The sequence below is a fragment of the Malus domestica genome, chromosome 06 (assembly GCF_042453785.1).
Source record: "Malus domestica chromosome 06, GDT2T_hap1".
NCBI classification, from domain to species: Eukaryota; Viridiplantae; Streptophyta; class Magnoliopsida; order Rosales; family Rosaceae; genus Malus; species Malus domestica.
In genome coordinates this window covers 30,430,812-30,446,234 of record NC_091666.1, presented here as the reverse complement: position 1 = coordinate 30,446,234, position 15,423 = coordinate 30,430,812, and the positions used below count along the sequence as shown (strand labels likewise).

The following is a 15,423-nucleotide window of genomic DNA, read 5'->3' as shown; positions in this document are numbered from 1 at the left end:
AGCTTTTGGAAATGGTCAATGTGGGACAAAGAAATTTCTACTCAAACTCAAATTTCCAACAAACACTAGATCACATATGTATATATTAATAGATTCGTTGATTATTAACTCAATGGCTAGCCCAGGAAACAGGGAACATCAGTTTTTATATCCTAATTACGCCTCTCCTTCCGGAGCTCTTTCATGATGCATTTGCTAAAACATTATCTATAAATCTTCAGTTTTCAAGAGGTAAAGCTAGCTAGCTAGCTACTCAGTATAACAAATCCTGTAGTCTCTGCCATACCGTTGAAGTCTCTACTCCAACTCTAGAAATTTTGACCTACAAAGAAGCATCAAAAATAAAATTGATAAGTCTGTTTCATAATGAACTTAATTGTTTTAGTACATTTTTTTAAGATTAGATGATATTAGCTTCTCGGATGATTGTTTTAGTACCTGAGCATGCACCGAGTGGAAAACTTTATCGCCTACAGTGGAAAAGCTAGCGCTGACAACTTCAGCTCCTTGTTCCTCAAGAACACGGATGACTTCATAAAACATGAAGTTCTTATTCAACCCACTAATCAGCATAACTTCTATGCAGGAACCCGAGTCTCGTAATTCAAGGACTGGTAATCTTGATCCCGTCATTACGGCATTTTCGGCAGCAATAGCACTAATGTCAGAATTAGAACTGCCTAATTGTGACCTCATTGCTTTCTCCTTCCTCTCCTTCAAATTCTCTATTCTCTCTCTCAGTTGCTTTATATAGGATACCGCAGTATCAAGTTGATTTTGCTTTGACACGGTATCCTGATCAATGGGAGAAAGGCATATTACAATTAATAAAGCCGATAATGAAATTTGGTTTTTATTGAAATATATTTAGTTAAGGAGTAGCGTTCTCTTGTCCTAAATATTTGATATGTTACATTACTAGATTATTGAATAGGTTCTTTAGATATAGACCCTTGAAATTCATATTTTTCAAACAAAAATCCACTTAATTTTAAACATTCAAATAAAACCCAAATTTCAAATAGACTGTCATGTAGACAAATATATAACCAACTATTACAACTCATTTACAATTTATGCCACAAAATCCTAATTTGGTCAATAAATGTTATTACTCATCCTAATTATTATGAGCAATTAAATCCATATGGATATTTTACTACAAATATTAGTAACATATAAATTAATTTACCGTATTAAAAAAAATAGACATATCTTGTACGAAAAATAATTGTGACGACCCGTCCCTAATTTTCCTGTGTAATTTCTCCCTGAGTATGTGTATTAACGGTTATGCCTTTATTGGCAAGTGGCGTGGACGTATTCTTATCGCTTTCATTTTATTTCTCGCTATTGCATTTAAATTGTACACGTCGTTACGGGTGTACGTAAATTTTTATCAGTGTGAAAACACTATCCCAGATAGATTTTCGATACTCTTTTCAGTAGAAAATCTAAAACCCTATCCCTAGCTTTTCCCTAGCCCATCCTGTGCACCCTCCTCCATCATTCCTCTCTCTCACCAATCTCATCTCTCCCTCATTTATGTCCCCCAATCAGAAAAGAGAAAAATGAACCTTCTCTCTCTCTCCTGTATGCTCTCTTCTCTGCAAAACCCTCAAACGAGCTGCTAAGCTCACAGATCGAACCCGAAAACCACTCCATTGTACTCTCCTCCTCTTCACGAACTCAACCATGTTCTTGAAACCTAGTTTAGACGAGTTTTGACTCGTTAACTCGTGAGGTCCGAACTCAGGCACACTGAGTTCGATGTATTTTTGAATGAGTTAGGATGATTTGAAGCTTGGGAAGGCTTCTTCACAACTTTTTGAAGGTCCTAGGCTTGTTTTGGAAGAAGGTCGACGTGAAACGATTGAGTTTCGAAGAGTTCACTTTTGGCAGAAACTTTCGAGGTTTTTTTCGGCGACCTCCGTCCACTTTTTGGACTCCAAACAGGTATAACGCGATCCTTCACTTCACTAGCTTCAAATCCATATATAGTACGTCAAAAATGGTTGAGAAATGAAGAAGAATAGTGAATTTAAAATTTTTCCAGAAATTCGGCGAAAGATCGAGTTGCAGATGGCGGCGACAGCGAGGGTGATCGGAGAAGGTGATGGAATATTTCCTCAGAGTTGACGGAATATTCCTAACGGACGTCAGGCACTGGCCTGCGCGTCGGGCGCTTCTGGCCGTGCCCTTGACGGCGTGTGGGGGCACGTGAGTCATCCAAAAAATTTTCTGAAAATTTGGGGATGTTCATGATGTCAAGTAGGTCACGGTGGTATATTTAAACCCTAGGTTTGAGCAAACTATGGGTGTTTTATTTAAGTTTCTGTATATGTGCTTTAATTAATTATATTTTAGTTATTTCACATATAGGGGAAACATATCCCGAGGACGTTTGAGGCCAAGCTAGGTTCGGGGGTTATGACCCAGCGACGTACTTGTGAGTGGGCAGTTGTTTTATACCTATACATATTTATAGTTTCTATAAATGTGTATTTACTTCAGTTTGCGTATATATATATATATATATTGCCAAATAATTAATAACTGCTATATAATTGTGATAATTGCTGCTTTATGGTTAAGATATTACTGTCATGACATTCATACATATTTGTACATGCTCATCTTGCTGCACTGGTGTTAGTACTCGCCTTAGGGCCAGGGCCAGTCCTTCATGTGTATGTTCACATCACACCGTTCGCTTGTCTTGGATCCAAGTTAGGTGCCAGTCATGTCGGGTAGATTGCATTAGGCAATCTGACTTGTATGTGACCGTGCTTCTGCACCAGTCTTCACGTAATCGTAGTACTAGAGTGTTTGTACCATACTTGACCAATCCTGAAACTACTGAGCACCAGTCAACGTTATACCGTCAAGGACCCAGAAGAGTTTCCCTCCAACTAAGAGGCCAATCACAACGCAACATGTGTCGGCATCAGAAGCCAATCATAGCGCGACACGTGTCAACATCAGAAGTCAATCATAACACGACACGTGTCAACGTCAGAATGAAACTAGAAACTCTCTTCTATAAATAGAGATCATTCTCTCACAGTATTTGCTAATGTCATTTGTACTAAATCGTTCACTAGTACTCACTAAAGAAGAGCTTGAACCTATGTACTTGTGTAAACCCTTCACAATTAATGAGAACTCCTCTACTCTGTGGATGTAGCTAATCTGGGTGAACCACGTACATCTTGTGTTTGCTTCCCTGTCTCTATCCATTTACTTACTTATCCACACTAGTGACCGGAGCAATCTAGCGAAGGTCACAAACTTAACACTTTCTGTTGTACCAAAGTCCTCGCTGATTTTGTGCATCAACATTTGGCGCCGTCTGTGGGAAACGACACTTATTCCCACTCTCTTCAGCTTTGTCAAGGTGGTTTCCACCATTCGTACACTCTCTTTTGACCAGGCATCCCTCTCCAACATGGGGAGCGAAGGAAGCCACAACACATAGAATGACACCCCTCTTGCACCTAGTGCAAAGCAACGAAAGAAGGAATGAAAGAAGGTTGCTCTTCAAGCTAAAGTCGATGAGCTAGAAGCTTAGAACAATAAGATAGCAATGAAGAATGAGGTCCTCCAGGAGCAGTATGAGAAGCTCTTTGAGACGCTCCACAAAACTAGGCGTACTCAAACACGTGAACTCGTTGTCCATGTGGACATCAACCATCATCTGGGTGCCCCCAACACGGAGGGTCACCTCCCTTTGACATAGGTATCCCAGATGAGGAGCGAGCTAATCATCAAAACATTGATCAACATGAGACTTCTCTCAACCCAAATGTTTCGACCTGAAGTAGGAGAAGTGGAGGAAGACACCTTATTGCAGAAGGGTTGGAAGGATCGAAAGCCGTTTATCGCGACTGCCGAGGCTTCCTAAAGTAACATCGAGAGAATCCCCTCCACATATGCTCGAAGATCAATGACCCAAGGGTTTCTGAAAGACTCAGTCTCATCCCACGACCCAGGCCAGCTGCCAATCTAGAGAAGGAACGACAGGTTCTAAAAGAACATGAAGGTACAAGGGACTTTGAGGTATTCCAACAAACTTGCCCTAGAAGTCAGTACAGCGAGTCCAAGGAAAAACTACAGGCTCTTACTCAAACTTTCCTACTTCCAAGAGGCGATGGAGACTTACGAAAGAAAATTCCAGTGGTACACGACTTCACTCAGGACTCCCTTGTCCTACAGCTCCTTGAGGAAGTAAACAAGTTGAAGGTCGAAAGTCAGGCCGAGATACCTAACTGGAACTAACCGAGGCATGGCCCTCTCACAAGGAAGATCCTCGACACCCCCATCAAGCGAAGACAAAACAAAAGCTTGGTTTACAACTTTATACTGGAAGGAATGATCCAATTGAACACCTTAACCTCTTTGAGTCTACCATGGCATATCGGATGCACACCGACAAAGAGCGATGTCTTCTCTTCCCCTCCACCCTCTCTAGCGGAGCTCAAAACTGGTATTGCCGTCTTCCACCTGAGACAGTAGACTCATTTGAGGAACTGAGGAAACTGTTTGTCTCTCAACACATCTTCCAGACCGATCACTTGCATTCTGCAAATGACTTGTACATTATTCGCCATAAGTCGAACGAGTCACTACGAGAGTATGCCGATCTCTTCAGCTATAAGTATTCTCACTGCGCTGAGGCAGATGACAAGACCACCATCAAGGCCTTCACGGCAGGCCTACGTGATTGTTTCTTTAAGTACATGATCAATGCTAACACTTGGAAGACTTACTCTGAGGTGATGGCACAGGCTTATAACCACGCCTCCGCCGAAGCAAGGACATACCAAGGGAACCCTCATATGGTTAACCCTTATCAACAAGTGGGAAGTGGAAGTCAAGTTTTACCAAGTGAGGAGATCTTGGCCATTCAGACACCCATTGCATCATCTCCTGCCTCATTTAGCTACTCGCTAAGTCACCAAACGTATCTGTCTCTTGGTAAGAGGAATGAGTTTTACTCTCAGCAAGCCCATTACAACAAGAAGGATAAAAGTTCGTATCAAGACACCAGGGGTGAACATACCATCGACTATTATGACTATGAAGCCAAGCCTCACTCTTTCAAAGTGGAGGACTAGGTACTAAAGGAAATGCTATTATAAGAAGGCATACACATTACAAATGTTTTGACTCTCAACCGCTTGAGATCTTTTGTCACACAAGCCATTCGGCGAAGGTCAAAAACTTAACATTTTCTTTTGTACCAAAGTCCTCGTTGATTTTGTGCATCAACATAGAGCATATTGATTACACCCAGTCCTGTTCGTGTCAGAAATTATCTGTTCGAACTTGTATGTCAGCTTAGATGGATAAGCACTTAGCTATACCTGATTATCACATGATTATATTATTGTGGCATTTCATACATCATGATTTGGCATAATTCTAATTATTATACTACTATAATGTTGTTGATTTATTGGTTACACACCTACTTAGTATATTCGAAAATAAAGGATTTCGTATAAGCATTGTTTTGTTGACCCACTCAACTTTGTTTTTCGCCCTTCCAGGACCTAGATAGTTGTACTCTTTGTGGCACTCGAGGAATCCCGGCGGTTCTAACTTTCTCTTCTATTTAGACGTACGAACTTATCACTGTGGTGTAATAAGTGTACTTTAACTACTTTGACTACTACTATGTAGTCTCACTGTCTATTACGCTCTGAATAATTGTAGTGGGTTCGTCCTACGAATGCGCACTCATTCCCTTTTATCATTTAGTATAATTAGTTTTAATTTTATTCACTTTTTGCATCACTTACCCTTATGGTTACGTCACCTCGGTGATGGTTAGCATGCTTTGACCTTTCCAGGTCGGGGTGTGTCAAAAATAATATTGTTTGAATCATGTAATTACCTACATATAAATTAATTTACCTAATTTACCTACATTTAAATTAATTTACCTATTCCAAAAAAATAGTGATATGGGATAATGTTTGAATGTTGTGGGTTTGTGCTTGTAGGCAATTAAATAAACTTGAAATCTAATGCACATAAATCATGTAGGTAAATTAGACCATTTTGGAAGTAAATTAGACCCTTTAAATTTTGGTTTGATGGAATAGGTAAATTAGACTATTTTGTAGGTAAAAATTGCGTGGAACATATAGCTTTTGTTTTGTGCACTAGGGATTGTAGTACATATGCAATAGCGGAAGCTGTTTTAGGTTAATTTATTGTTGTGTTGGTAGGTAAATTAACTTGTATATTTAACTCACAAAATTATGGCATTAATATTATTATTTTTCAATCCGCACCTTATAACAATTTGAAAATTAATACATTAAATATACAATGAAATATTTTGTAAAATAAATATAATTAATTAAATGGATATAACGAGTAACTAATCCAAACCTCAATCCAAGTATTAATAGGGGTAGTTTAGGCATTCAAAAAACACACAATTTGAAAAGTCAAACTTAATTAAAGAATTTGCTTAGTTAGAGCCTAGTCAATGGGCTTTAGACCAACTCCAACCCTGGCCTATAATCTAGTTTCCCCTTCTATGTATTAAGGGTAAAAATATAATACAGTTAGTAATATAGTTAGGTAGTTAGTATTTGGTTAAAGTAGTTAGGATTTCTATATAAAAAGTATGTATAATCTTCATTTGATCAGTTAATACAAAATATATTTCTCTCTCTAAACTCTCTCTCTCTCTCATATCTCTCTGTTCATCTTTCTGTTCATCCTTTCTCCTTGTTTTTCCCTTCAATTCACAACCATTGCAATGTAGTTAACATTTAATCAGAGCCACCATGCTCACGCCATTGATTCTGGTGGTTGCATTTCTCATTATTTTTCTTTTGTTTCTAGCATAGTTTCTCTCCAAATTTCCATTAGTTTTTTCGGTGCTTCCACGAGATTGGGTTGCTTTTCTGCCATTGTTGGGATCTCCTCTTCAATGTTTTTTATGGGATTCTTGGGATCAACAATGGAGGAAGACTCCCATTTATTCAACTCCAGCAACTATTTTCCTACTATCCTCACATATCAATAGGAGGTGGTAGCAATGGAGGTGCCTTTCTTGGTGTAGGTGTTGGAAGATTAACCCCATAATCATATCCAAACCTCAGCTCACGATTGTAATCTGACTCTATGATGGCCCACATGTCCTCAAATATTCTGGATAACTACTCTGCCATTACATGAACATCCTACCCTGGGTTTGCTCTACTTTCCTTCAAATCGTCCTTCGAAGCATGCTGGGTTTGCTGGGTGTAAGCCATTGGTGGGTTGGATTGGATATGAACCCGGTCAACTTCGAGAAGAACAACGAGCTCCTGCGATGGGTTCTGGTTTGCTTCCTCAGCGTTCTTTAGGTCAAGATTGAAGTTCTTATCAGTGTGATATTTGGGGTATTTAGATTCAATATTGATCATTATTACTTTCGATGTGTTATCTTGAATGGTTACTAATCTCCGATGTGTTTTTCTGGCCTTTTTTTGCTTAAGAACTAAAGATTCAGGTTTCATCTTTCTTTATGCACTCCAATTGTTTGTTTGATTGTCTCAGTGAGCAATTCTGTGTTAATTCTTGTATTAAGGTCGATAGCCAGTTACTGATTTAGAAGAATATGAAGGCTGATTGCCATTTCTTCTAAGTGAAAGATTGATTCTTTAATTGAATATTGTTGGGTATTTTACACTCAAGAAGGATGATTGCCAAGATTGTACTATCATTACCTGATTGATCAGCAAATGAAGGCCAATTGCCATTGCTGAAAGATTGGTTCTTTAATTGTTTGTTGGGATAGAGAGGCCGATAGCCATTTCCCTTTTATGTTTCCTCCACAAGGCCGATAGCCGGAGTGAAAAGTTCTGTTTCAAGTATTGTGTTACTTCTTAAAGGCCGATAGCCGGAGTAACGTTCTTGAAAAGTTTTGTTTGTTGTTATTGTGTGCAACTCCATTAAGGTCGATTGCCGGAGTGCAGTTCTTGTTCCCTTTCTTCATTGAAGGCCGATTGCCGAAGAGGGTTGTGTTTCTTAATTTCTGTGATTGTAAAGCTTGTTGTTTGACCATTCTCAATTGTGAACAAAGAAGGATTTGGTCAGAGTAATCAAAATGTCTGAAAATACAATGGAATCTGTGAAGATTTGAAGGTCTTCTAGGAATGTTGACTGTGAAATATTGGATACCTTATCGCAAAGAAAACAGTAGCTACAGCAGATATCAGTTTGAGGGGCTGAAATTCTTTGGGAAATTGATTGATGAGTATGAAATTGCACTGTCATCTGTTTCAACAAGTTGCTGCTGCTCATTGGAAGTATTTTGAACTTTATGTCCTCTGTGTTCTGTTTTTTTGGTTTCATAACAGTGATTGCAATTGTTCTTCCAATCTTAAACTGGGTTACCCCAGTTGAGATCGAGGGGGAGTATTAAGGGTAAAAATGTAATACAGTTAGTAATAGAGTTAGGTAGTTAGTATTTGGTTAAAGTAGTTAGGATTTCTATATAAACAGTATGTGTAATCTTCATTTGATCAGTTAATACAAAATCTATTTATCTCTCTAAACTCTCTCTCTCATATCTCTTTGTTCATCTTTCTGTTCATCCTTTCTCCTTGTTTTTCCCTTCAATTCACAACCATTGCAATGTAGTTAACACTATTCCCCCCTCCCCCCCCCCCCGGGGGCCAAAAAAAATCCAACCTAACCCAAGTTTAAAATTGGACCTAAACCTAAAACAAAGCTAGAAATAGCCCAGGATTTAGCCCAGCAAATGGTGTGGGCACCACTAGCAGAACCCCACCCACGTGGGCATATTCCCCAAGATTTATTGAATCCAACAGCTGTGAACGAATATAATCAAATCTAACAGTAATAAAAAAAGATCTAATGGCCCAAAATTTAAATCCAACAACTAAAATAATTAAAAAAACAATTTAACTCAAAATTCACCAAAATTTAGTGATTTTTCAATATTTATCAAAATCTAAATATTTTTAGGTTAAAATGTTCATAAAATTAAATTAGGATATAGTGTACATAATTTTTTTTTAATTTACTTAAAAGAAAAAATTAGCCTAAATTTATTCTTTAATAATCTCGGGCTAAAAAATTTAGGCCATAAACGTTAGAGCAGAAAAGCTATTTTTGGGTTAAAACCTAAATTTTCTGAGCTAAAAATTTTAGGTTTTAGGCCAAGAGTTGGAGATGGTCTTAGTCAAGAAAACTAGAGAAGATGGGTTTTAGGTAAGGAAAATATAGTTTCAAAGGGTGAAAAGGATCCTCGTCGGAACCTTTTCTTAGGGATCCTAGGGATCCTAGGATCGTGACAGTTCACTGTACATCGTGCAGTCAGTTTTCACTAGGTACTGTTTATATTTAATTTTAAAATTTAAATTTTGAAATAATTTCTGACCGCACGATGTACGATAAACAGTCACAATCATGGGATCCCTAGGATCCCTAAGAAAAGGATCCAGCGATGATCCTTTTCCTTCAAAGGGTAATGTCAAATTTAAACTTCAGACTCACAAACTAACATGTCCTAAATGATATAGGAAAATTTTATCTATCATTATCTTTTTACACCTAATATTAATTCCTAAATTATCCTCACTTATGAAAACCCAATCCAATATAATTTCTGTTTACACCCCCAACAAAATCAATTATTCAAAAAATAAAAAACTAAGAAGCAGTCCCTCCATTGATGGTCCCTCTAGAACAATATGAAGAAAACCAAAAATAGGGTAAAACTCTTGAGAGAACGATGGAAATCGAAAGCTCCAATATTCATATATTTCACCAGATCAATCAATTATATAGAGAGCTAAAGTATATTTATACAACTGAATCTAAGTAAGTTGGACTAGGAATATGAATTTGGCTTACCTAACTAATACATACGTTTATGGTTTTGCTTATATACATACATATATATATACATACATATATATATATATATATATATATATTAACTGTTTCTGATCTCTACCTCCTTTTACAATAACCAAACCCTAATTTGTAACCAAAATTACATAGAGTAAAATACACAATTTATATCTAGAATTTAAGCTAGGTGTAGAGATAAAAAGAAAAGGGGTTCTAATAAAATTTCCCAATGATCCATATGTACCTTGGAGTTGGTGGTTTTGAAGTGTTGGGGAGGGACAAGTGAAGCAAGCTTGAAGCAGAGACTTTTCATTTGAATTCTTCTGTTTCTCTCCACTGTCTTCCTGTCCGGTTTGGAAGAAGACTCACTGCTACACTTCATCCTCTCTGTTTCTCTCTAAAAACAAGCAAACCTCACAAACCCAAAATCCAAGCAAGCATGAAAAGCAAGAAATAGAGAGCAAATTAAGGGAGAGGGTTTGGAAAGGAGGAGGAGCTTGACTGAAACTTGTACGCTTATATATAGTTGAAGCTTCGTGCCCAGCCGAAATAAGCACAGGCGAAATAAGCAAACCCGGGGGCCCGCCCTAGCATATATTCATGTGAAGCCGTTGGATTGTTTGCCGAATCTTGACCTTATGATACATTTTAAAAATACGTGTGTCTCTGTTCAAGTTCAAATTAGAAACAAGATTTTGCATTCACAAACAAAATACCTTAGATTATTGTATTTTGCTTCCAAAATATATTTTTGATTGTCTTTTCTAATACCGTAGCTTAGAAATTGGGTTATTTTATCAATAAATTAAACAAACGAAGCAGTGATCAATAAAAAATGTTGGAGAGATAGGTACCTCACGCATTAATATGTTATGTAGTAAAGCCCATAAAGCTGGGAGTAGACCTGTCATTCGTGTCGTGTTTTCTGTGTTCGTGTCGTTTTCGTGTCATACCCGATATCTTAACGGGTCATGTCGTGTAACACCTGTTAAAATAAACGGGTAAAATGACCCGACCCGAAATCGACTCGATAATATTCACAGGTAATATGACTTGATCCGTTACCCGTTAAGGAAAATATATTTTAAACCAATAAATAATCAAATGAAAAATATAATACTAAATAAGTATATACATACCATATTGTCACATCCAAAACATAAAAACGTATTTTTCTTTTAAGTATATTTTCACTTACCTAAAGTCTTTAATAGTTTTTTAATTAATGTAGAAGTGTAAAAAAATATAGAAAAAATATATAAATGCTTGTAATGACAAGCTTTACAACTTTCATGAAGAGCTTAACTTCGAAATTCGCCACTATAATCATATAAATCATAGATCAAAATTTAACCGTTGATTGTTGTTTACATTTAAGTTTTATTGTTCTCATCAAATTTTGTTGTTTTAGATTTTCTTTTTTGAAAAGTTGATCTATTAGAGGATGCAGGAAGATGAACGGTTTAGATCGTTAATATTATATTCAGAGTTTTACAGTTAGTGAAAATATTGCTTGATGTTTATAAAGTTTCTACAAACTATATGATATCGACTCATATTTCAGTTAACCGTAAATATCGAAACGTGATATCAAAGGTCTGAACCGTTCATCTTCTTACATCTGCCAGATGATCATGTTTTCAAAAAATAAAATTCTAAAAATAAAATTCAGTAAGAAGAATAAAGCGTAAATGACAATCAACGGTTAAATATAAATTTAAGGTTTATGAAATATAGTGTTAGATTTCGAAGCTGACCCCTTCATGAAAGTTGTAAAGTTTGTCACTATGAGTGATTGTATATTTTTTTTTTTTTACGTTTTTTACACTTCTACAATAATTATTATTAATTTTATTAATTTTTCCCTCAAATAAAAAACATTATTTATGTGGGTTTGGAGGATTTTAAAAATCTAAACAATAATGTAATTGTAACCATTATCTACTCGTGGAGGAATAATGATGAATCACGAGTGTTTATATATTCTTTCACATTTTTCATAATTGTATGTATGTCTTCTTAGTTCTTGCTTATACAAATACTATATTAGTTTATTTTAATTTTGGACAACAACATGTTAAGTAAAATTTATCCTAGTAATGATAATAATGAACTCTCATAATAAAAATAAATAATGACTAAAACTTTTTTTTTTAAACTTATATAGAATAATAATACAAAACTATACATTTAATATAGAATATATTGTATACACTAATATGACTATTGTATTTTATAATAAATCTTTTAGTAATTAAACTTTAAAATTATCAAAATAATTTTTTTCTTAATTGGTCGAAATGATGTAACATCCCACATCGCCCAAGGGAGTGATCCTTAAATGTATATTCCCATCCCTACCTAGCACGAGGCCTTTTGGGAGTTCACTGGCTTCGGGTTCCGTAGGAACTCCGAAGTTAAGCGAGAAGGAGGCCAAAGCACTCCCAAGATGGGTGACTCATTTGGAAGTTGCTCGTGAGTTCCCAAAAACAAAACCGTGAGGGAATGGTAAGCCCAAAGCGGACAATATCGTGCTACGGTGGTGGAACAGGCCTGGGATGTGGTGGACCCGGGCCGGGATGTGACAAATTGGTATCAGAGCCAATCCCTGGCCGAAAGTGTGCCAACGAGGACGTTCAGCCCCCTAAGGGGGTGGATTGTAACATCCCACATCGCCCAGGGGAGTGATCCTTAAATGTATATTCCCATCCCTACCTCTACCTAGCACGAGGCCTTTTGGGAGCTCACTGGCTTCGAGTTCCGTAGGAACTCCGAAGTTAAGCTAGAAGGAGGCCAAAGCACTCCTAGGATGGGTGACCCACTGGGAAGTTGCTCGTGAGTTCCCAAAAACAAAACCGTGAGGGAATGGTAAGCCCAAAGCGGACAATATCGTACTACGGTGATGGAACGGGCCCGGGATGTGACAAATAGGTTACCCACGTGTTACCAACGTGTATACTCGTTAAGAACCCATTATTAACGGGTTCTTAACGGGTCACCCGATAATGACTCGATAAGTTATCGTATTGATCTGAAACCCATTATTTTATTGTCGTGTCACCGTGTCATATCAGAAACTGCCGGGTCTATTGGATATAATGATCTTTATGCTCAATTAACTTAGGGATGTGATATCCACACACCTTTTTTTTTACCTCTTACACACCCTTTTAATTTTCAGTCGTCGGATCGTATGAATTGAAGAAGATCAACGAACAGAAATTAACAAAGAGTGTGTGAGAAGTAAAATATGGTGTGTGGATAGCACATCCCTTAACTTATAGATTATAGAAACCCATCATGCTTAATTTGGTCAAACTTGTCATACTTAATTGTTGCTGAAAAGTTCTAGGCAGAAATCACGATGCTTATAGACTAAAGAAGGAGATTTGTGTCGTATCCAGATTACGAAACATTGTTGGATGTGCATGTTTTTTCAATACTAATTACGGCCCTACGTGATTCACATTGATACATTGATACGTACAACATGCATGCAGGAACACCATAAAACTATTAGACGTAGCAATCCAAATGATGTGAAAAAGGAAGCTACATCGAATATCTTTATATATAAACCCAACAACTTATTTTGGGGTCACAAGCTTCACTAAAACTATTTAGACAAAAATACCTCCAAAACAAAAAACAAAAAAAGAATTAAAAAACAACCCAAAATAATGCAGGGGTATTTTTGTCTTTTTAACAGTGTTTTTTTTCTAATTAATTATTTTGTACAATTTTTTTTTAATTAGTACCTCACATTAGGCTAGCAATAATGTAATTCAATCGATTGTTCATTAAATATTGTTTTCTCTATTTTTAAACACGTTCAAAACATCGTAAGAGGCGTGTAATACCAGTTATAAAAAAAAGATCTTTTGCACACGTATAATAATGTGATTAAATTAATTGTCAAATAATTTTTTTTTTTTTTGAACAAACGATATATACACTAAGGGGAAGGGGTGGGCTTAGCCTTACAATGTGCTAGCAATCATGTGATTCAATCAGTTGTTTATTAAATATTATTTTCTCAATTCTTAATGTAAATTCAATAGAATGTAGATGAAAATTGAAAAATCGATTTTATTATATGAATTCAACTGCTTTGACGGGTTTGTGAGAGGTTTCTTTACCATAATCTAAGATTATTCATTTACTTCTAATATTTGACTTTCCTTTTGTCAATTCACACATATAAATACATTTAAAACTTGTAAGTTGCGCGTAACAAGCTGTGATTCAAAAAATGCCTCCTATATATACGTGAGCGCATGCATGAAGGCTAGTTTGCTATATATTGGTGATTGATTTGGGCTCCAAATGCGGCATGGCTCTGCTCTGGTACTTGCACTTTCCACCAAATCAAATAACAGAGAAAAGTATCACACGGCTATTCTTTATAGGTCCTCATCAAAGAAGCAGCAAATAAAGGATAATACTTAAGTACTCACCATTTTTTGTAGTTCCTTTTCTTATTCCGCCCACATCATCACTTAACGGTAAACTTAACAGATTTTATAACGGTTTTATGAAACTGACATAAACTTATACTAAATGTATAAGAATGAAATGTTTTGAAGATGTTGTATGAGGTTACAATTTGTTAGATCCCACATCGCCCAGGGGAGTGGATCCTCTATGCCTTATATGTACATGCCTACCTCCATTTAGCATGAGGCCTTTTGGGAGCTCCGTGGGTTCGGGTTCCATCGGAACTCCGAAGTTAAGCGAGTTCGAGCGAGAGCAATCCGAGGATGGGTGACTCACTGGGAAGTTCTCGTGTGAGTTCCCAAAATCAAAACCGTGAGGGCATGGTCGGGGCCCAAAGCGGACAATATTGTGCTACGACGGAGTCGAGCCCAGGTCGGGATGTGACACAATTACACTCTAACATGATGGGACCCTCAAATATGTGTTAAGATATCATTAGACAAAATCAAAATGTGTGTACTTGCTAATGAGTGCCTAGGTATTTTCCAACAATAAATATACTATCTAATATTAGTAGACCAACTGCCACTTAGCCCCTCATGTTCAGTGTTATATCTTCTATTAACTTTGACTAATGCTAGGTAGACCAAATTTTTAGACTAAATTTATAAGTCATATGATGTGTCCCTAATATAAAATAAACACGTTAATCAACACTTCAATAATAATTCAATTATCAACAATCGCATCATATAATTTACAGAATTTAATTTAAAAAGTTAATCTCCCTAACATTATACATTAACATTTTATCAACAACAAACACTAATTAAGGTCTTACCAGACATGATTTTGCTGGATGTGTTACTTGAGTCAAGCTAGACTTTATAAATAAGCCTTTAATTAAACATTAATAAAGGCTTGTAATCATGAGCCTTAGGGCTAGTTTGGTATTTGTGTGCTCTGAAAAAAAAAACTGCTTCTGCTATGCTGCAAGAATAAACAGCTATGAAATAAAGCAATAGAGTGTTTGGCAAAATTTTTTGTAAAAGTGTTTTTAGCAAAAAAAAAAAAAAAAAGCAATGTTAAAGTGTTTGG

The 15,423-nt window shown here is 36.6% G+C and overlaps 1 protein-coding gene across 1 annotated transcript; it reads right to left on the bottom strand.

The window, feature by feature from the left end:
- Positions 1-32: 32 nt before the first annotated feature.
- LOC103428336 (transcription factor bHLH162-like) lies at positions 33-10,363 on the bottom strand. Its single transcript, XM_029104233.2, has 3 exons — positions 10,133-10,363; positions 439-795; positions 33-322 (listed from the first exon to the last, which is right to left on the bottom strand). The coding sequence occupies exons 1-3, from the start codon at positions 10,268-10,270 to the stop codon at positions 254-256; spliced, it is 564 nt and encodes a 187-aa protein (XP_028960066.1). The 5' UTR covers positions 10,271-10,363; the 3' UTR covers positions 33-253.
- Positions 10,364-15,423: the final 5,060 nt, after the last annotated feature.